This window comes from Embiotoca jacksoni, unplaced genomic scaffold, assembly GCF_022577435.1.
Source record: "Embiotoca jacksoni isolate LCO1_2020_lvr unplaced genomic scaffold, fEmbJac1.0.p SCAF_5, whole genome shotgun sequence".
NCBI classification, from domain to species: Eukaryota; Metazoa; Chordata; class Actinopteri; family Embiotocidae; genus Embiotoca; species Embiotoca jacksoni.
The window spans coordinates 6938692-6961281 of NW_027185403.1; the positions used below are offsets into that span (position 1 = coordinate 6938692).

The 22590-nt window shown below is 39.6% G+C and overlaps 2 protein-coding genes across 2 annotated transcripts in view; both read left to right on the plus strand.

Annotated features, from left to right (window-relative positions):
• Positions 1-1333: 1333 nt before the first annotated feature.
• On the plus strand, positions 1334-14345 carry LOC138211738 (uncharacterized). Its single transcript, XM_069171842.1, has 16 exons — positions 1334-1630; positions 2059-2164; positions 3853-4066; positions 4354-4496; positions 5641-5815; positions 5967-6022; positions 6837-7027; positions 7124-7234; positions 7380-7505; positions 8711-8809; positions 8895-9053; positions 11374-11998; positions 13125-13188; positions 13283-13461; positions 13555-13643; positions 13757-14345. The coding sequence occupies exons 1-16, from the start codon at positions 1442-1444 to the stop codon at positions 13856-13858; spliced, it is 2628 nt and encodes an 875-aa protein (XP_069027943.1). The 5' UTR covers positions 1334-1441; the 3' UTR covers positions 13859-14345.
• Positions 14346-16673: 2328 nt separating this feature from the next.
• Positions 16674-22590, plus strand: part of mrpl11 (mitochondrial ribosomal protein L11) — a 40064-nt gene continuing 34147 nt past the window's right edge. Inside the window, exon 1 of the mRNA XM_069171021.1 lies at positions 16674-16753. The gene's annotated coding sequence lies outside the window, so the exon portion shown is untranslated. The remainder of the gene's footprint in view (positions 16754-22590) is intronic.

Below are 22590 nucleotides of genomic sequence, written 5' to 3' on the forward strand. Positions count from 1 at the left end.
TTCTTTTGAATTTGCACTTGACACTGAATAATAGGCCTGTCAGTCACATTATCCTGCATTTAACTGAGATCACAGGATCCATAATATTCAGATCAAACGCTGTCATCATATTCCCTGTTGTAAAAATGAAAAAAAAAAAAAAACAAAAAAAAAAAAAAACGTTGTCTTTGGTCCTCTGCTCTGCTTGGTGTGAGCAGTGTTAGCGCCACCTTGTGGGCTTAGCTAGCTACTGCCTTAATGATGATCAGTGCTATTTAGGTGGAATACAGTTGTGTATCAAAATCCCTCTTTATTTAAACTGATTTATACAATACGCCACATCGAAGGTCTTTATTTCTTTATTTAATCATTTCAAAGATGGTAATGCTTCAGTACTTTTACACAAGTAGGATTCTGAATACAGGACATAAACTTATGCCAGTGATGGAAACAATTTTTCAGTGCAATACTGTATTAAAAAGTTATAATTTTGTGGACCTTGTAAATTCCATTTCTGCAACTTTATAACTTTTTTTGTCTAAGTTTCAGTGTGCAATAGAAAGCAACTAAATTTAGTTGCTTTGCAGATTCAGATAAATTATTTAAAAAAAAAAAATCACTAACAACAGAATGAAACAAAGAATTGTAAGATGAGAAGACTTTATTAGGAACAGGGGGAAATTTACAATCAACCAAGCAGTGTATAAAGTAGCCTAATTCAAATTACAGTATTCCAACTCTTACATGCATCAATAAGCCCAATCCAATAACAAAATCTTTTCCTTCTTTTTTTTTTTCAATCCTTTTTTTTTGTTATGGTACTTTAGAATATTTTGGCAATTAGGCTATTAGTTGATTATCATGAAATTAATCACCAACTATTTTGATAGTCGATATATATAATCGTGTTGAGTCATTTTTAAATAGAAAAAAAAAAATGCCTCTTCAGCTTTGGGAAACACAGGTGTGCACTTTTCACCATTTTCTGACATTTCAAAGACCAAACAGCGAACCGATTAATCGATAAAACAATAGATTAATCGATAATGAAATGCAGTCAATGTATTTTAATGAGTATTTCTGCACTGTGTTGTCGCTTTTATCGGAGTAAAACATCAGAGTGCTGGCTATATAGAGAAAGGAAGCGTTCAATGGCGTCATCACGCATACCTCTCCAGCTCCTCGCTGTCAGGTAAAGCTGTAGCCTTGTAGATGACATCCTGTTACAAACCATAACTGACGCGCGGTGCCCGCCTGCAGCCAATCACAGCTCCGCTTTTTTTTTTTTTTATCAGTTTGTTAAAGTTTGCCTCATTCCGCCGTCTGAACTCGTGCTTCGAGAGGAAACATCCTCTTTCTCGCGGTGCGATGTGGACAAAAACGTCAACTCTGGCTGCATGCAACTCACAGCGCTTGAAAGTGCGAGACACGAGCAGAAGGAGCCCGTTGTAAAGAAAAGAAGATGTATCTATGGCGCTTTTCCATCGCCATAACGCTCGGCTTGGTCTGGTATTTGTCAGACTGCGGTCACGCAGTCACTCGATACGTGTTATGTTTTCTCTTTTGTTTTATTGCTTTACTGTTGTTTGGAAACGGTGGGCGAGAGAGTGGCACTCAAACTGAGGAAGAGGCCAAGGATCAACCGCTCCAGGTACTCAAAAATGTTGTCTCTTTACTGCAAGAAAAAAAAGTTGCTTTTACCAACTCTGTTGCAAGCTCAAAACCAAGGCAGGATTTATAGTTAAAATATGAGCGTGGGATGCATGCTCAGATCATATGATTGTACTTTACAATCTGCACCCTGCCTCCCTCACAAGTGAGATGTTGCTGTTTTTCTAAATCCTTTTTAAAAGTGTAAATCAGTAATCCAATGTATCTCCTGGGTTTACTCCCATATCTGAGCTGCGAGGTAGCTAAGCTATAAATATTATAAATGTAGCCTGAGGTCTTTTTTTTCTTTTTTTTCTACTGAGGCCTGATAAACAGGTTTCCACAGTGTGACCTGGAGTTCAGCACGAATTGATTATCTACTTTTTACTTGAAATCTGATGTCTGATGCATAGTGTCTTTATTTTCCAGGAAACTGTTGAAAGAGAGTTTTTTTACTTGACTGATGAAGGAACTCTTGGGCAGGCTGAACCGCTGGAGTCTCGGTATCCTCATGTAAAACGGTCTCTTCAGCAAGGTGAGGCCTGTTTTTCGTAGAAAACAATGTGTTTGTGTTTTTAGTTGGCGTTTCTTTGTGCAGGAAATCCTTTACATGAGGATTGGATCAGAGCATGAAAAGTCACGGTCCTGCACCTGACTTTGTGGGTGTTTTGTCAACAGATTTGTAGTTCTGTTTTGACTTGGGACAGTTGAGAATAGAAACTGCTGCAGCTGGAGCTCATGTTACAAGAGGTGAGGAGGAGCCTCGGGGAAAGAAACGATGCAAAAAACCCCTTTAGTAGATGGGTGATACTGTGTGTGAGTGTGATGTACAACAGGAAATAAGATTTCATGCAGCACGATCATTTGTTTGCTTTACATCTATTTTGCGCAGCGGTTAATTAAATTAGGTTTCTGCTGATCTCGCTGCTCTTAATGAGTTTCTCTGAGAATACAATTTTTTTTAATTTCATGTTGTCTCACAATTTGTTCACAAACCTTGAAATCATTTGGAAACCTGTGGAGTTAAAAAAAAGAAAAAGAAAGTTAAATAGGCTTGTTTTTTATGGTTTCACTTTGAAAACACTAGATTTCTTTCAGTCCTAAATATAGCACTTAAATACACATGCATGAGCACCACGCCAGCGACAGCCCTGGCCGGAAGCATTAATGTTGTCTGTCAGTCCCATTCTGTGAACTCCATATCTCAGGAAGGCCTGGAGGGACTTTCTTTAAATGTGGCACAAACGTTCACTCCAACTCGATGATGAACTGATTCGCTTTTGGTGGACAAAGGTCACCGTGACCTTACAAAAACGAAACATGTTTGTGGCCATAAATCAAGATTTAAGCCTCAAAAACACTTGGTGCTAAATATAGGTCTTGTATACACATGCATGAGCTGTCAACCCTCTGGAGTTCAGTTTCGTCGTTTGTTTTGCTCCATTTAATCTGTCTTTTACCCCACATGAGTTTCATCATTTATTCAAGCATAGATTCAGCCACAGGTCTTCTCATCCTATCAGTTTAAGATGGTATAAAGCTGCAAGGAACCCAAAATGCATTAAAAAAAAATAACTAAGGAGCCCGTACATATCTCTAAATCTTTTATGATAATCACTAAAAAATACTGTTGGAGAACAGTTTACAGTTGTATAACATTTTATTCCACACAAATACAGTTGAGAAATGTGAGGAAAAATAAGTATAATATTGTCTGTTTACAATTGTTGTTGTGCTTTTACATTGATGTGTGTGTGCTTGTGAATCACTGAAAATATAAATAATTCAGTTTTTAAAATATCTTGATGGCTCTCAAAATGTTAAATGAGATACTACATGAAAGCTCTCATCAACAATTCCTTTCTGTTTTCTCACCTCATCTCCAGCTGATGCATAAATAAAGTTGTGTTAGTGTAAATAAAACATGTTGAGTGTGCTCACAGATGAACGGATCAACTCCAGACGGCCGTGACTTCCTCTCACCACCTCATGATCAGAGGAAAATCCTGCCATGGATGTTTGTGCTGAGAATTGAAATGAGTAATTTGGCGTTCTGGACCTCGGACGTTGTTCAGAAGTTTATAAAAAAAACTTTCACCAAATATGCCGAAGTCAATGCAGCCCTCGAGTTTGATGTTCAGGAGGCGAGTGTGCAAGCTCGGTATGAATGTGATCTTTTATCCTTCGTGAATGACTGACTGACATTGCGGTGGCTCTCCTCAGTGTTTGAATGCGCCTACGCTCAGCTGGTCCTGCCTTGGTACGGCGTCCTCGTGCCATGCGAGCAGCAGCCTCTGCACCAGGTGCTCAGGAGGGAATTCGACTTTGTAATCGACCGCATCATTGAAAGAGCCAAAGACTTTGATGTCTGCCAGGCAGTTGTGGGCTCTATTCGGATTTTGACCCAGCACTTGCATAATGTAAAGCAGTCTGACAGGTGAGACTTTACACTTTCTTTCTTTTAACATTCATGCAGCTGCTGCTTCAGTAAGTCTTTTCACTCAGAAATCTGTCTGAAGTCTACAAATACCTCATTTGTTTTTTATCATTATGAGTAAGTGACCGAAGTTTTACTGGAGTTTGATGTTTTTTCTTGAGACACAGAGTTTAAAGAGAACTGCATCACATGAGATTTAAGATTAAGGTCAAGCACTTATATGTGGTGATAAACATCTAGTACTCATTATTGGTTAGATTTTACTTTTGTTTTGTTTTCTGTGTCAGAGCGCTCTTGTTCAGCTCCAGAGCAGAGGAGATCGAGGTTCTCCGAGAATTCTCTGAAGCTATGGTACATAACCTTTTTCCCAAATCTCTCTGGGGCCAAGAAGTCAACTGCTGTGCCTTAAAGGAGATCATTGCCTTAAAGGGTAAGGAAGCATTAAATTTATCTCTCTGCAGTAACACACTTATGGAAGGCCTAAGCCTCCCATGGCTTCTTTTAGGAGTGTGAATTGTGTGTAATCCCTTATTGTCAGTGGCATTGTGGGGCTTAGACATGAATTTTAGGTTACAAAAAAGGAAGTGATCTGCCAATTCCCCTTAGGGTTTCTTAATTTTTTTTTAGTTACAGATAAAACTGTTTTATCTCATCAGAGTCATGCTGTGGGATAGGTTTTGGAAATTATGCATGTTGCTCACTTACAATAAGTGATTTTTTACAGCTGTAGTTAAAAAAGGATGTGCATGTCCAAACTGCTCTGCAATTTGATGGTTAGAAAGAGCTCATTTCTGGCAGGAGTGTTTGTAGATGAACTAAATGTTGACATTATTTTGGAAGAGTCTGCACTTTTATGCATGGCTTAAACTATTACAGTAAAAAAAAAAACCAACTCATTAACTCTAATTGTATTTTTCGTACCAATTTCAGTCGTTTACCTTGATGATTTTTGGGAACACATTTAACATTTTTACCACACCAAAAAAAAAGCTTACAATGAAGACTGGAAACAGATGTTTCTGCTATAAACTGTACAAAACCTTAAGTGTAAAACAACATAATGGAGATGGAGAGTTATGCATATGTAAACCTGTTTTTGTGCCCAGGCAAACTAACTTTCTTGAGTTTTGTTGTCACCTTGAGGTTACCAGTCAATCGGTGGGGAGGTTAGTCTGGCACGAATTCCACCCCCCTCCCCCCCCCCCTCCCCCCCCCACCGCGCATAAAATGGCAAATTCTCCTTTTTACACTTGGAGAAAGCATGTGAAGGAGTGAGCTTTAGAGGTGCTCGTAGACGGTGTTTTTAACCTTTGGTCGGAGGCAGGATAGCTGGTTCTGCCTGATTCTGGTCTCTATGCGAAGCTAACAGTTTCACGTTTGTATTTACTGTCAAGCTTCTCATTTCACCGAAAAAGCAAATAAATGCATTTCTTGATATTTTGAATTATTCCTTTACAACTGTTTATGTTAGTGATACAAACCACAATTCATTACAGTCTGTTATTATTGTCAAATATGTCTGTGTGCCATGACAAAGAAAGATTACAGGATTAGTGTGCTGGCTGTTTTCTCAGGGTTGGGACTGCTGGTGACATGGCTTTCCGACCCCGACAACCTGAACCAGCTGGTGGTGAGCCAGCTCGAAAGCGTGACCCCCAAAAGCTCTGAGGAGGAGCTGCGTGGATCAGACCTAGATCTAGCCTCCCTGGCTTTACAAGAAGGCGAAGGCGAGGACGAAGGCAGTGAAGTGTAAGTGGCTGTCATCGTTGGCTCCCCGCTGGCTTGACCAAGTGGTAGCGAGCCTCAAAGCAGCAACTGTAACAACCTCCCTCTGTGTTTGAAATTGGAATTGACCTGGTTTTGTTTGGTGGCTGTTTTGTTCTTCTGCTTTTATTTCTAGGAGCTGGCAGGGAGCTGGGATTTCAGCCAGCACCAGGATCAAGGGCAAAAGGAAAGGTATGTTTCGTGATGGAGTTGTTGCAACCAAAGGCATTTTCATTCCAAACCTCTGTGACACTTGAACCTGAGGGAATGGTACATGGAATTTCTGGTTTCAGTTATTTTTTTTTTGTGAAAAAAGATTTCAGATGAAGATGTTGGGGACTTGAAAAAGGCAGATGGTATAGTTTGTGGGTGTTTAGAGAAGAGAGGGCTGTGCTTTTGAAACGTCTTTTACAACAGTTTGATGAATAGTAATGTCTTGTCAGCTATGTAACATTATAATTTGCTTAACCAGTCTGCCTTTCAGTGCATAATTAGTCCTGTTTCTTTTTTGTTGTTGCTCCAGACGGTTAATTACACAAACAGCAAACTGAATGCCAAATCATTTCTGTGCTGTTTTCAAGCCACTCTTTCTATTGAAAACAATGATGACTGGAAAAGAATTGATAATGTCATGATAATGGGGCCTGTAATATGATGAATATGCATATCTTTTTGTTGTGGTCACATTATAAACGCTTAAAAAAAAAAAACATTTGTCATAATCTGTAAGAATTGTTTAAGTCTGATGGGACTTCTATTAAATGTTAGACTGTTGCAAAGATTAGAACACTCCTGACACCTCTTATCTAGTGTGCTTTACAATTTGTGAACATTTTTTCTCATATTTTCCTCACAATGCATAAAGTCTGCACTTTTTTGCCTAGATGTTGTTCAGTGTGTAGAAAAAAAATTATGCAGAGGTAAGGGAATAGTGTTGAGTAAAAAAATATTGGAATAAAGTAAGAATTTATCTAACATTTAGTTTGTGCTGTTTTCTAAATTTCAGCCAACAAGTTAAAGGAAGGATGGTCCAAATTTTTGGACAAGTTGAAGTCCAAAAAAGCCAAGAAAAAGAAGATTAAGAAGATTGAGCAGAAGCTGATGAACAGGGTCATGGCGATCCAGGGCGACATGTCCAACGAGGATGATGTCAGCAGCAGGGGTAGCTCCCTTCATAGCCAGGAGGACTCTGACAGGGTGAGGCTTCTTTACATAATGCAATATGTTTAAATGAAGAAAATGACTTATTCAGTTTGACAGATGCATTACTGTTTTTTGGCCAAACAACATTAGGGAGACAGTGATCTGGAGAACTATCTGACAAGCGTCCAGGAGGACATGATGCAATTCAAGCTGTCGTATGAGATGTGGCGCATTGGCCGCTGGACTGTCGGCATCCCTCATGTGAGTTATAAACATCAGTGACAGCGTAGAATGTCCTGGAGGCGTCGGCGTGTTATCTATCTGCCAGGGCCCTGTAAAAGCTTGTCCTTGGATGGTATGTTAATGTTTGAGCTGCCTCTTTGAGCAAGGGTTAACCGTGTTGCAGGCCGACTGGGAGCACGAGAAGCTCATCTTCACTGTTCACTTGGAGGAAAAGGGCAGTCCTGAGAACCTACAGTGGGACATCAGGAAGACCTACATTGATGTGATACATTTCTGCAACAGATGGCAGGTAAGAGACACACGGAAAGTATTGTTTTGTGTTCTTATTAACTGATCTATTCACCTCAGGTATTCATTTAGATGCCACAATATTAGGTACATTAAACTAAAACTAATGCAGTCTAACAGAACTGTCCTGTGTGAAGATTATGTTCTGGGTTTTTTTTTATGAGTTTTTCTGTGTTTATTCAACTTTATGGTCAATTAGGAGGGCAAAGGTCATAGTACTGGTGAGTTGTATTGTGTGACACTAACACGTTTATACTTCCCTTAGGTGTAGGGTTATCTGACTCACTAAATGTAGAATAAACCTGCCGTTCATCAACCTTCTCAGTCTGCTAAATGTGTGTTACCATTTTCAAAATCCCAATCACAACTGGAAACGACAACAGCAAACTCCAAGCAGCAACCTACACACTGAAAATGTCAAGTTTTGATAAGGTTTTTTGATAAAAGATTTAGATCATCTAATAAGGCAGTCCTGCTTCTTTTTTTCCCCAGTGTTTTGCTCTGATTCAGCCATTTCAATGCCATGACTTGCCTCCCCACGTGCAGATGTCCGCCCTATATTGCAACGACACCATTGCTGCATCCTTGGCTCGCACTGTCCAAGACGATTTTTATTGGTTTACAGAAATATAAACTGGCCAGAGTTCTTCTATTCCTCTACACCAGAGTGATGTATGGGTGTAGCCAGACCATTCTCCAACGCTGGCACAGTGCAGCGGAAAATGGTCTGGCTATGCGAGAGCAGAGGTAAAAAAACAGAAACCCCTCTCAGTGCAGCACAACAGTTCAACAGCACCACAAGTTAGATCCCTACACCATGACCATAAAGGGAATCAGTACTTCTCTAAACCTGAACATTATAATCTTCATGAATGTAGGACTTATTGCAGGATTTGTTTAGACTGCTTTAGGTTTAGATTGATGTACCAAAGGAACTGGAAACTGGGTCTGTATACTGTATCCTTAACTTTTGTTTGTCATTAGTTCATTATTATTATTTATTAATGACATGTAGTATGAGTCAAAGATACATTTAAAAAAAAAATCAAAACTATTTTAAAAGTATTCAAGTTTTCTTCACTTTGTTGTGTTGTAGTATTAACTAAAGGCACTATAGGATTCATATAAGACGCATTCTTAAAACTAGATGCCAACCAAGTACTGTTGAGTCTTAAAGTATCATGTCATAAAACATCATTTTTCTAGGACTCGACCAGCCTGCCCACAGTCTTGGTGTTGGAGGAGTCTGATCTCAACTATGAGCTTAAAGAAGAAGCCAGAGTGTCAGTGGAGCACTTCCTGCAGGTGAAAAATGCCGCAGAGCTGAGATGTATTGACAGATAGGCAGTTGAAAGATTTATGATTTAACTTTTGTTATTATCTTTCTTAGGAATTAGTCTGTGATAATCTGATCGGCCACACTCAACCGGTTTTTGAGTTCCTCTGTCCACTTGACAAACTGCTGAATGAAGAGGAAAATTATGGAGGTGTGTGGGGCCTCCTCAGCGGTTTGGCATACTTCCTCACTCCCGGCCAAGAAGAAGACGAGGTAAAGTTTCGCTGATGTTTTCCTTCCTGATTTAAGGACACTTATTACAAACTTGGTTCTGCTTTGGTACTTTTTGTACAGCATGATCATTTCTGAAATCTGTTCATGATAAGATGTTGTCTGATTGGGCAGGAACACGGTAAGACTCTGGACTTAAACAAACTTGAGGGTTAAGCTAGGTTCAGTTGACACAATGTTGGCAAAAAAATATCCCAACCAAAACGACAGGCCATCTGGGCCAACAGTTGAATGTTTTATGGTGTCCAGTGTACAAGGTGGATGAAAAAGTTCAGAGATTGTTCTCGTGATGTGATGTGTACAGAGCAGGGGGGAGAAGTAACCTTTGTTAGGAAGTAGTCCAAGTTACACCTCTTGATCAACATAGCCACCTGTGTTACATGTGTTTTTGTGATCACTGGTACGTGCACATTTGCTAATTTTATTTTGGACTTGACCAGAGGATGCCCATCAAATTTTGTGTAAAACTTTTAGCAACCAGAAAGAAGTCATCAAGAACCTAATCTGGCAAGTATGGATGGCGGGGGGGAAATGCTTATGCATGAAAGTAATTCCTTCCTCCTGCTCCACATGGTGTCTGCGATGTGCTCCATACAGGACATTGTGGGGAACTCCAACAACTTGTCCATGGTGTTGACCAATAGAAGCCCAGAGCACCTGCGACCAAAATGGCGAAGTGAAAGATGGCTAAAGGATGATTGACCCATACAGTCCTCTCAGTGCGACCCACATAGGGGTCGGCATTTGTGTGTTCTTTGTTGTTTTTTGGGGCTTTTCCTCATCATCCCCACCAATGTTTGACATTCTTACTTCCTGATGACATCACGCAGGGTGCCGTGAAGGTCGGCAGCCTGTGATTGGACATTGGCCGACATGAATTCTAACATGTCTGTCAGCCAAGTCACGGCAATAATTAATGACTTTATAATGGCCTAATCCCAAACAGTGACCATTAAATCTTGTGTTGTCTGAGTGTGCCATCAAATAAACTTGTTTGTGAGAGAGAACAAAGCCAAATGGCAAAATCATTAATCAAACTGTCCAGTCGATTGTAAACATCCTTTAGCTGACAGAGGAACAACTTGAACTTACTTACTGTGTTTGAACACGCAGACGCACCCATAGATTTCCTGTGCAGTACGGGGTCATTACAGACCGTATTTAGTTTGGATTTTGCTCCAAATAAAAAAAAAAAATGGTTGAAATAATTTTGATAAACTATTGGCTGACTTACAACTTGTCTGATCATTTGACGGTTCCTATTTCTTGACCTGTTGGGCTTGTTGGAGTTTTGCTGCAGTTTTTGCAGATGTCAAGACTTGTTGTTTCATAACTTTGAGAACCAATAACGCAATGACCGAAATATGGACATTGCAAGCAGCTGCTGCTGGAATTATAGAAAACAAGAAATAATGGTTTAGGCTCATGGGTCATGTCCTGCATGTGCTATAAATCTACAAATTCTGTGTTCGGTCTTTTGATTTTATTTGAAATTGTAACATTTGTGTACTGAGAGCGAGCTGCTTTGAGTTGCTACAGCAAAGCAGAAAGTCATTTCATTTGCTTGGAATTTTTAGCACGAGCCCACCGCTACCCAGCGTTCATAGTTTACCCGGTGATAAACAAGATAACAGTTGAACAATAGAATAGTTGTCCAAAGATAATGCAATTTTTCAATTTTTTTTTCAAATTATTTAAATAGCTTCCTAAGCAGCCTGCTGGAGGAAAGAGGGGAATCTGGGCTGAAAGGAAACTTGGGTTTATGGTTAAATAACGTATGGTGAACAAAATGTCAAAGTTGTGTTTTAAATAGTCTCATTATTTATAAAAAATTAGCCAAAAAGTGCCATAACAATTTAATTGGTTACAATTGTAGTAGCAGAGGTTGAGATGTCCTGACTCTTTAGCCTTGAGTATGAATGAAGCTACAAACAGGATCCACACTTCACACAATACAGCTGAAAATATCTTTCATTAGACCCCCCCCCCTCCGCATGATAAATGCAGTGAAGTCTCAAACTGAAATTGAGATAACTGATGACACCACTATGACATCATTAGAGCTATTATCCCAGACTCCCTATAGAGCCACAGAAAATGAGATTATTTTCACATACTGCACAGCACTCATTGTAATGACTTAAATGAACTTCATGTGTAGAATCAGTGGACTGCTCCTTCAAAAAGTCACACTGAACCCGTATATGGATTAGTTTAGTCTGTGATGTGAGCCGCTCTGAACCATCAGGCCAATGTCTCAAGGTCAGCTGTTACAACGTGTTTGTTTTGTTTTTCTTTGCAGAGCTCCAGCCCTCAGATGGAAGCCCCCAAAGACAGCATACTGCCATCACTGCATCCAAAATCCACCGCTCTGTGTTCAGAAAACCACTGTGCCTCTGCTGAGAAGTGCAGCGATGTTCCCGACGCTGCTATACCAACTATTGTTATCTCCAAGCACGACTCTCCTTCAGAAAAGCCTGAAGATATAGAAACAGATCCTCAGCCTTCTGTTAACTCAGACTGCTCAAATGAAAATGTTTCCCAGGATAAAACGGAGGACTCTGATAACCCCTTAGCCTCTCACTTTAAAATGATCATCAAAGGACTGAGCCAATTCAAGTCACAAGAGTCTCTGGCCTCAACAAAAGCCGGCTGTGACGAAGATCTGCCTGAGTCATACTGCTCCCAAAATGGAGGCTCGCAGCGGGAGAGCGCAGAGGGCCTGTCGTGGCTCCAATTCAGCACGAGGTCAAATAAAAAGGAGAAATTTTGTTTCAGGATGTGTGGTGGAGGGAGCAAGGCCAAAGGAAAGGAGATGCAGGGCACTTTGCACAGAGGGGAGGACCCCCAGTGTCAGAAGAGCCAAGTCAACTGGGAGCCGCTGGAGGCGACAAAGACCATATTTGATCTGCTGAAAGAAATATCTGGTTTGTTCAGTGTTTAATGTCTGACGGTATTGTCATGAGTGCTGCTCCATTTTCAAAGCATATTGCAGCTTTTAGCCGGCCAGTTGTTTTAGTTCGTTTCAGCACAGGAAGAAAGTCAACCTGTGTAGACGTGGAACTTGCCTGAGAAATCCAATCTTCTGCAGTGAAGATTTGGTCCTTATTCACCTTCACTTGGTGTTTTAAGGAAAAAGCATGACTTGTTTTTACAAGACCTGGGTGATGCATTTATGTCCTCTGGTAACAGAGAACTGACAGCTGGCAGCCAGACACCTCTATATTCACAAACGGTGTTCTCAATAAAACCCTCTTCCATTGACAGGATTGTCAGTGTAGGTTTAAAGTCGTGCAGGATATACAAGTAAGAGAAGCTTGTTCTGGAAACATTAATCAAATGATCTTTGAAATGTATTATCATATAACATTAACAGCCTTGGAGTTACGAATTATCAACCTCAGGTGTACTTCAAACCTATGAAAATACATTTTTACACAGTATTGAAAACAATTTAAATGAGTTCAAAGGCAGGAACGGATAAGTATAAAGAGCTGTGGTATGCTTTACTAAATAGTTTGTGGTAATTTTGAACTTGCAATTATCATTAGTTTTGATAACTGTATTGTATCAAAGGCCAATCCTAGTGACTTCTGAAAGTGTCAAAAAGCCAAAATTGCCTTTGAGAACTTTACAATCTGTTCAATATAAAGTTCAACACCCTTCATTTAGAAAAAGGAAAAACACCCAGCTCTGCAGCTACAGTGTCTTGTAGCCTCTTTCAGCTTTAGTTTTGGTTTTAGTTTGCACATTAAAATCACAGCTGCTTTCATAAAAACCTAAAAGCTGCACCAAACTGCAAACGGAGTAATTTGGAAAATTGTAAGTGAACATAATGTAGCGCCAAGTAAACAGTTGTTGTTTTCTTTTCTTTATTGGTTAGGTTTAGTCAAAATGTGTTGTTGCCGTGTCAGATTGTTTTGGTGTTTTTTCACCATCTAGTGACAAAAAGGAAGTAGTGCTGCTTTTGTAATATTCTCAGTTTATGACAAGCTAAAACATACACTGATGGTAATTTGTAAGACAAAGCTAATCCTCTTCTTGTTTTGACAGGAAACTCCATTGTTATAAACATATTTGATGCCGTTTTGAAACCTTTCATGTCCATCTTGAAAAAGTAAGTTTGGCACTAAAGTCCTCCCACAGTTCCAAACGTGTGTTGTATTCGGGTCTTTGTAAGTCTAATGATGATGTTGTGTATCCCTCTTCAGGAAGGTGAACTCTTTCCTGAACAAGGTGAACCCAACAGAAGTGCAGATGGCTGCGTACATCGACACGCTGCGGCGGAAACTGTGGCCGGAGTTCCAGCCTGCAGCACCTCATCCTCCTCGCACCGACGAGGAGAAGGACGAGACCAGGGACCGGGCGCATCACCTCATCAGTGCCAGATGTAGGCGACACCTTTCTGCACTTTAGCAGGAAATAGTCAGGTACTCTGGGCAGGTGACAATCGATCTAAAATGAACTTTTATGTTCTCTGTAGATTCAAATTACCTTGTCCTGAAGAAGACAGACATGGAGTCTGTTTTTAATCTTTTCCAGGACAGTGAAGCAAACAAAACGCTGGTTTATGTGAGTATCTCAACATCTACTACCAGTCATTATTCTTCATTTTATTTAATCTAATTTTCATGTTTAACCTGATGCAAATCTTGTTCTGATTGTTGCCTCATCTTTCATAACAGATGCTTCTGTCATTCCTAATGAGAGAATTTCTTCCCAATGAGCATTCACTAAATGTGAGCGCTGCTGCTCTACAGAAAGTGACCAACCCCACCAATCCTTGACTGTTTTTTTAATGGTACTGTTTTGCTGTTTTTAAAATATTCAGTTATTAATTTACAATCTTAAAATGCCTTAAAGCATTTGTGATCACTTGTGTAATAATGTCAAACATATCAAACATACTGTGAATGTTTCCTTTGATTTTTTATTTTGTATTGTTAAACTGCTTTTGTATATGAAATCAGAAATGTTTTTTGAGAGTCAGCTTTGAATATTGTTCTTTTTAGTGTTAACCTCAAGAGGAGAAAATAAATTATTTTTCATTTTTACAGTTTGAATTTCACGTTTCAACATAAATTAGTTCTCAAAAATATTTGGTCACTTTGAGCACTTTTGTATGGGGAGTGTTTTTTAGAAACTGTTTGATTTTGACCTGAATACCCAATTCCCAATCACATTATCTGTTAAAACATGGACAGCATCACTGCAATGGAAACTTGAAGTAATGTAAAGAACTTGAATTTGTTCCAATTAAAATATTTTAATGTGTTCCTGGTTTGTGTATTTAAGTAAAATTTAGGTAAAAAATGATCTGCAGCAAATGTGAGATGTAAATTTGTTGCTGAGCAGAACATTTGCTTTGAAGCAATTTCCTAGTAACAGATGATTCAGACGGGTTAAACAAGTTAATCCTCCAAGTGAAATCCATTTAGTGAAGTGTGAGATGTATGAAACTAATTACTGTAATAAAATTACTAGATTAAAATAACTTGTTAACATTCAGTCACCTTCATGTTTTTTCAAGTCAGCTGCAAAAAAATAAATTTGCATAAGAATGCAAACATTCCTCAGATTTGAACCACATATTTGCATAAGAAAATGGATTCGATCTCCCCAAAAAATTATGCTGACTCAGATTAAAACCAAAGAAATGATTTGTATTTCAGCTGAAAAAAAGAAAAAAGCCATTTCCAAAGCCCTTGATGGAAGTTCTGTCTGTAATATTCATGGTATTTCATTATGGAAGAGTAACAGAATTAATTACAGGATTATTCTGGTCCAGGTCACAGGAGGGAGATTATCCTGCAGCGTAACAACATGAATTCCTTTTTATTCACTTATGTTCCTTGAGTCAGGTACCAACTTCAAACTGAACCAAACAAAATTTCCAGAAGAAAACTGGTAAATCCCACTTGATCCCATTATCAGCCTTAGGGGATGATTTAATGGAAAGAATTAAAAATGACAAACTCATGTTGAAAATGCTTTAAACTTCTGCTGGACCTGCTTCTGGTTCGATCTTTAATAAATCACTGTGGCTGAAGGTCAAAGTTCACTCTTTAAGTTAAAAAAAAAACAACAAGAAAACAAGCTTGCCAAAATGCCCAGCTTTCAATAATATTCGGTGGGCTTCATCGGAAGATGGAGCCTCTTCAGCTGTCCTGGAACTAAAGATTCTTGACTTAATTGGCTGCTGAAGCGCACTTGATGTGATTGAAACCTCTAGAAATGCGGCAACTAAATGACAGTTGACCTTTGAGGTTTTCTAAACTGTGAATACAGCAACAACTCAATGACAAATCAGAAAAATGACACTGAACAATAGTTAGACTAAAGGAGTTAAAAATAAATGAATGCAGTACAGCAAAAGGAAAATTGTATAAACTACCTTTTAGCTGTATAAGTTGACCCTTATGAAAGAAAGAAACAATGACTCTGCAGTAACATTCTATAAATTATCTCACCACAGTATAGAGTCCACAAGAAAACATTTGAAAAAAGAGGTGCATGCATATATCAGCCAGGCAGTGAATTAGTTTTCAGTTAGTTTGAATGATGTGAGCAACCTCAGCCTCAGACAGCTACAGCCTGTGACGGCTAACATGGCTACCATCAGCAGAAAAACTCAAAATGTCAAAGAAAACATAGAAAGTCACAAAACATCTGTGATTTAATAATAATAAAAAAAAGACTCCAGGTGTTTGGAGAGAAGAGAAAAATGTCTGTTATATTTACAGACATGACAAAATGCCGGATGAAATGTCATTTGACTGCTCCGAGCAACAGAAGGTTCAACTGAAACCATGTGCAGAATGGGACATCTGTTTTTTTAAGAGAACATCCAATTTATATTAAAGTCTTGAGACCTCTCAGGATCCAAAAATACCATCTGGGGAAAATGCCAAATAAAAAAGGTTATATGTACAAGATTAGACTATTTCCATTTGATTGAGTCATGAGTTGGAAGGTAGGCTCTTACTCGGATTAAGAATCGTATGGCGAATGTTAACAAAATGTTAAAAAAAAGCATGTGTTAGTATCCTTAAAGCAGTCAGAGGAATGAACCTGCAGTATAAGGAATGGAAATGTTTCCATTTATACACATTTCTGTAAAAACTGGGCAACTCCACAATGTACTGATGTTCTGTTACAAGTCCTGCATTAAAAATTGTACTTAAAAAATGTGGGCTACTTAAAATGATTTGCTTTTACTTTTAAGAAGTCCAAAAATATTAGTTTAAAGTAAAAGTACAAATGCGGCATGATCCATTTCAGAATAATACATCACTGATCATTATCACTGATGCATTCATGGGTAAGCATCGTTTTAACGTTACAGCTGGTATAGATTTGAACAAGGGTTTATATAGGCATCGGCTTTTGTCACACTGTGGAAATTTAAAAACTAAAACGCACGTAGTAAACTTAAGAGGAAAGTTTAATGTTTTAGATATAAGGCTGAATAAATAGTAAAAGTAGCATCCTTCACCAACCACCTACTTTGCTGAAGTGCCCACGAGCAAGGCCTCGGTTCGTTGTGACGGCTACTCCTCCAGGCCAGCAGGGGGCGGTGCCGTGATGAACAGCAGCGAGCAGTCCTCAAGTGTTCAGTAATCCAACATGTCTGCGCCCTGCAGGACGCTGCCAACAGCGTGAAGGTACAGGACAAGCGACAGGTAAGATGGCACCGAGGCTCGTGTTGTTTTCGTCCGAGTTTCACGCGGCTCTGTCTGACGTGTGGCGTTTCGAAACTTGCGCGTCTTGAACGCCGGTGGAGTTGGTGTGAGGTCAAATATGTTCGTAGCTTCGTGCTGCTTCGACGTGACGCGTTCAATTCCCGAGGAAGTGTTTCAGTGATTCGTATTTTAAACATGAAAAGGTATCAGCGTGTTTTTTTTTTTTTTTTTTTTTTTCCCCCATCGTGTGGTTTGATGAATTAAACAAAAAAAAAAATAATTCTTTTAAAAGCTCCACGTTTGTGGTTTTCAGACTTGACCTGGAAGAAAACTCAAAAACTCTCCACAGGAGCAGAAATATCTTCATAGTGATGAACTGGAACACGTGTGTGACTGAATGTTGTTAATCAGTGGTGCCCAACGTTTCATTATGTTTTTACCGAGCGGTAAACACTACTGGATAAACTGGATTCCTCGTCGTCAGTTTGTGAACAACATTTCTTGATTTGTTTTAAGAGCTTTTATTATTATTTTGTTTTTGTTTTTCTGTGAACAGAGAGTCAGTCAATTGCATCCACAATGTAGAAAATGTCTGCTTGTGGTCCTGGAAGGATTCGTTGGTCCAAAGGCGAGTGATGTTCACGTGTGCAAAAATTCCTTTTTTTTTTTTTTCTTTCTGTACAGTTACTCTATTTTTCATTATTCACAATCAACAAATAAGCACCAGAGGAAAATATTTGCTCGTGTTGTTGATCCACTGTCAATCACATCTGATCAAACCGCAGCCCTGCAGTCCTTCTCGGTGTTTAATTATTTATTTTGAGGCATTTTTTTTTTTTTTGCCTTCGTTTGTCAGTCGCCAGTGTGGAGAGACTTGAAACGAGAGCCAACAAACATCTTTGCTGTATGTATGGTTAGATTACTTCTAATTAAGGAGAATTTACTTTTACCGTTTCTTATTTGTCATGAATATTTAATGTTATATTGAAGTACTTAGTGATTTGAAACCACTTTAAACCAAACTGTCTGCACACAAAAGATAAAACAATTCTTCTCTGCTGCGCTGGCAGTGAACTCAACAGAAACAAAGACTTCTCCTCGTTTTAGATTTGACTGATGTGTTTACTAACCTGAATCCTACAAGCATCCAAGTGCTCTTCTATCTTAACTGTTTCCAAATGATCCATTAATTCAAACACCTTTTTCTCAGCAGACTTTTGAGTTTTTACAGCAGGAAAAAGCACAAATAGAACTAACAGCACCGCCTCTGGCTTTGTTACGGCTATTATTGCAATGCAGTACTGCACCAGTGGTTGATATGCTCATCCCACCGCCAGTCTTTGGATCCACCAATCAAAATCATATCTTCACCTGCCAACTGATACCTGTTGAAACAGAAGATGCTTATCGGTCAATGAAAACTAAACCTGCTTTGTGGCAGGCAATAAATGAAGCCCCGGTGGGATCAAACAAAAGTTCAACCAAGATCATTTCAGCTGTGAAAAGCTTGTAAAGATATTTTGAAAATGACAACCAAGTTGGACAAGAAGCTTGTGTGTACCAAAGGTTTCCATATCTTTTTTTTTTTTTTTCTTATGACGGCTCATCACAGGGATGTACGTTCAGTAGTTGTGAGCAGCACATGTGTGGCTCAAAAAGACTGTACTCCTATTGGGTTGTGGATGGAGCACAGCACCGTGATGTGGAGGGGGGGGGGGGCAGTGTGTGTTGTTGTGGGTGAGAAACTTGTGCTTTTCCAAATGCTGTAAGCTGGCGTGTTGTCATGTTGGAGAACCGATGTGCCATCGCCCCGCAGCTCTCGTTGTTTTCCCACAGACACCTCGGGACATCACAATTGAACTTGGGGGTTGACAGTCTGACCCTAGAGGGTGAATTCGTGGTGCAGAACCCTGCGACTGTCAAAGAAAACGCACCTGCTCGCTCCGGACCTGATGCGCCTTTTTCATGTCTTGACCTCTGACCTTCTGACCCTCTTGAAATGCGAGTGTCACTCAAGACTCCCCACCCGGCTCATTGCTTGATTGCGGTAAGCTTTCAGAAGAATTTCAAGAGTCATTCAGTTGCTGATTTCCTGAGTTTGAATTTGACGTGTGCTCTTCGCGAAAGGCCATTTTCAAATCAAAGCGTTACAAAAACGTTGGTAACCTGGGCGCAGATGCTGATCAAGCAACATTACTTGGAAATCGTACTCACGAAGGTTATTGCCCCGCTCGGTGCATGACACGCTGCTGTGCTGTTCCCATGCAACAGGAGCAACTGGTTGTCTGTTTGATTTGCCCCTCTTATTAGTGATGCACTGTGTTCACTTTTTGTGCGGCAGAGCTCATTGGTATCTTTTTTTATTTAATGCAGAGGAACATTAGACTCAGTAGACTGCTGTCTGTGAATAATAAATGTACCTGATCATGATGAAAATACAGTATTTTACCTCGTGTCATGTACGGCCAAAACCTGATCAGAGTATCAGCTCTGCTAGAAGAACAGTGGATCAGATTAGTGCCGCCACAGTTTTTAAGAAAACACTTGAATGGTTCGTATATTTTTGAATATATTATTTTGTAAAATAGCTGAGTCATTTCCTAACTGCAGCTTCTTCGTGCAGAGTCCTCGTGAGTAAGGACGGCTCGTTCAGATTCGACCCCTGATAAGTCTGGTGTCCATTTCTGAGGTCACTAAGCATCCACCAGCCTGCGCTGTAATATATTAATGATACTTCACCAGTGCTCTGACTATGAGGTCCAGCTGCAGCAGCAGCTCAGACCCATGGGGGCAGACAGGTTTCAGAGTTCAGAGTGTTTACTGTCACATTTTGGCTGCTGTCAGACTTGGCTTGCAGTTTCTGAGCTGTAATTCTGAAGACTGAATTTTATAATGTCAGGGCCTTGAGTATCCACATGTCGTCAGATGGCTGTGATGCCTCCTGCATGTGTAATCATCCAAATCTTTCCTCAACTTCCTACCCTCGCATTGCTTATTTGTGTGGTGTCATCCTCAACATAACGAGTCTGATGAGCAATACAAATTTATTTTGCTACTTTTTTGTACTTTCAGGTCATACAAATGGCGGATTCGGGCCTAAAACCTGACATACCCTGTTGCGAATCGGAAGATATTAGCTGGAGTTAAGCTTCTAATGGAACTCTGGCGTGTTTCTTGGCAGAGCAGTCAGTAGTTTTGATGTGTTTTGTGCTCTGATACCAGAAAAAAAAACTCACAACTATGTAGCCACATCATATGAAACAAGCTGCCAGCCTGCAAAACAATATCAAAAGATAATGTGAAGTCAGTGGGCTTGCGTTTCTCAAGTACTGCTGAATCGTCATTGTTGCTTTTTTCGATTTATTCCAAGTACAGGGAGTTTGTAACACATTCTGTCTTGCCATTCAAAGATGATGGATGCACGGAAATGTAATTCAGAGGAGCCAGTAAAGAAAACGGCCTCCTTGGGATTTGATCCCAGGCAGTCAGAGATAATACATGCAGGGTGTTTGGACCGGGAGTCATTACTATTCTATAAGTACAAAGTCCTGGTTTGAACCTGAGCTGCCGTGTGCTGCTTCAGTCGTCAACTTTCCACACAGCAGCGTTAAAACAGGCCAGAGGGAGGCTGCTGTTCTCATTAACCGTCTTATTTTTGAGGGCTATATTAAAGCTACAGTGGTGCTCGAAGGTTTGTGAACGCTTTCCAATTTTATACATTTCCGCATAAATATGACCTAAAATATCATCAGCTTCAGCTCCAAAAGTAGAGAACCCAATTAAACAAGTAATATACAAAATATTATATTTGGACAATTATGTACTGTGGAAAATATTACAATATTACATATCTGTGAGCGGGTACGCCGTTTTATTTAATGAACAGAGATCCATCACACTCTAATCTGTGAGGCGGATGGGCCTCAGGTGGCAGAACAGGTTCCCTGTCCTGTCCTGTTCCTGTCCACATGCCGAAGTGTCTTTGGGCAAGACACTGAACCTCAAACTGCTCCTGATGGCAGGTGAGCACCCTGCATGGCAGCTCTGTCACCATTGGCGTGTGAGTGGATAAAAGGGAGGCAAATTGAAAAGCACTTTGAGACCGCTAAGGTGGCATAATTGCACACCATTTACTATTTAATCGTCAAAATACACATTTGTGGAAGTGTAGTATGGCAGGAACAAAGGATGTTTTTGAAGAAGAAAGAGTTGTTCATCAGCCTAGAATAAGTTACAAAACCATTTTTAAAGAGTTTTTACTTCACCAATTCACAGTTAAGTGGATTGTGTATAAATTGAAGACCAGTGTTGCCCTCACCAGGAGTGGTCAACCAACAAAGATCGCTCCAAAAGCAAGACATGGAATAGTCCATGAGGTCTCACAGGAACCCATGCTAACGCAGAGTCAAAGTCCTGACCTTAATCAAATAGAAATGTTATGCAAGAACTTAAAAGGAGCAGTTCATGTAAGGAAACCCAACAACATCTTGGAGATGAAGCTGTTCTTTACGGAGGAACGGGCTAAAATTCCTCCAAACTCAGCTGGACTGATCAACAGTTACGCAAACATTTAGTTGCAGTTGTTGATGCACAAGGAGGTCACAACAAATAGTGACAGTAAAGGTTCACATACTTTTACAATTCACAGATCTGTAATATTGAATCATTTTAGGTTAGGTTAGGTAGTTACTTTATTAATCCCCGAGGGGACATTTTTTCGCTACAGCAGCATACAGAAGCAATAGATAGTAATAGAACAATAGAAAAGCAATAAAATAGCAGTAAAATAGCAGTAAAAACTATAAAATATAAAATGCACAGTAAGTTGAGGTTTTCCTCAATAACTAAATGACCCTGTAGCTACTTTTATGACTTGTGTGAAAATCTGATGATGCTTTAGGTCATATTAATGCAGGAACATAGAAAAATGTAAACTTCAACTTAAATGTCTTGTTCAGTATTTTGGTCACAGTTATTCAAAACACAAATCAACAAATGCTAATTAAAAATGTCTATCTACCTTGCATATTAAGAACATTGCCTCATCATGGAAGACTAAGGTCAGTTGAGCGTGCTGCATGTAAAGGCTGAAATAAGTATCTTTATGTTGACGACTTGGATGTAAAACCCTGAAACATTCACCCTGCAGTTCTGCTGAATATTTTGCCACAGATTAAATGTCTGTCTGCAAAGGAAGGACATCAGCTAAGTGTAAAATATTAATTCAAAGTGGTAACATACCCTTCCTCAGAATATATTTATCTCACTGAAAATTTGAGTTGAAGCAGCTTTTGCTGCCTTCTGTTCACGTTCTAATTCAGACTTAATGAGATGTGGTGTAACATCAGACTATTTTGGTGCAAAATCCATTTATTCCTGAAACTGTGGAAGTAATGAGTTGTTTATTTCTGAAATGCTCGATTGAGCTAAGAGCTCAGTTTCAGGTTTGCGTTAAACCAGGTCGTGCAAGTTTCCTTTTTCAGTCTTGAGGGATCATTCAGACTCTTCTAGAGTTCTTCGTTTTATTTGACTGGCCTTTAGCACTTGGCATTCAACAATCAATAGCTCCAGGGCCGGAGGTTGACGGGATGAATACTAATGTAGAGGAACAGCATATGACTGGCTCTCTATAACTTTATATCTGACATTATCTCTTGATCTTATCTGGAGCGTCTTGTGTAGCTCGCTGAATGATTACAGTCCAATACATTTGTTCTGTTTGTTCACTGCGTTAAGCTCATTGATTAAAATCAGTCTGTAGCTCTAAACTCGTAACATGGCACCTTCTAAACAGACCGTGCATCCCAATCCCAGAGTTCCCTGCTGCCAGTGACGGT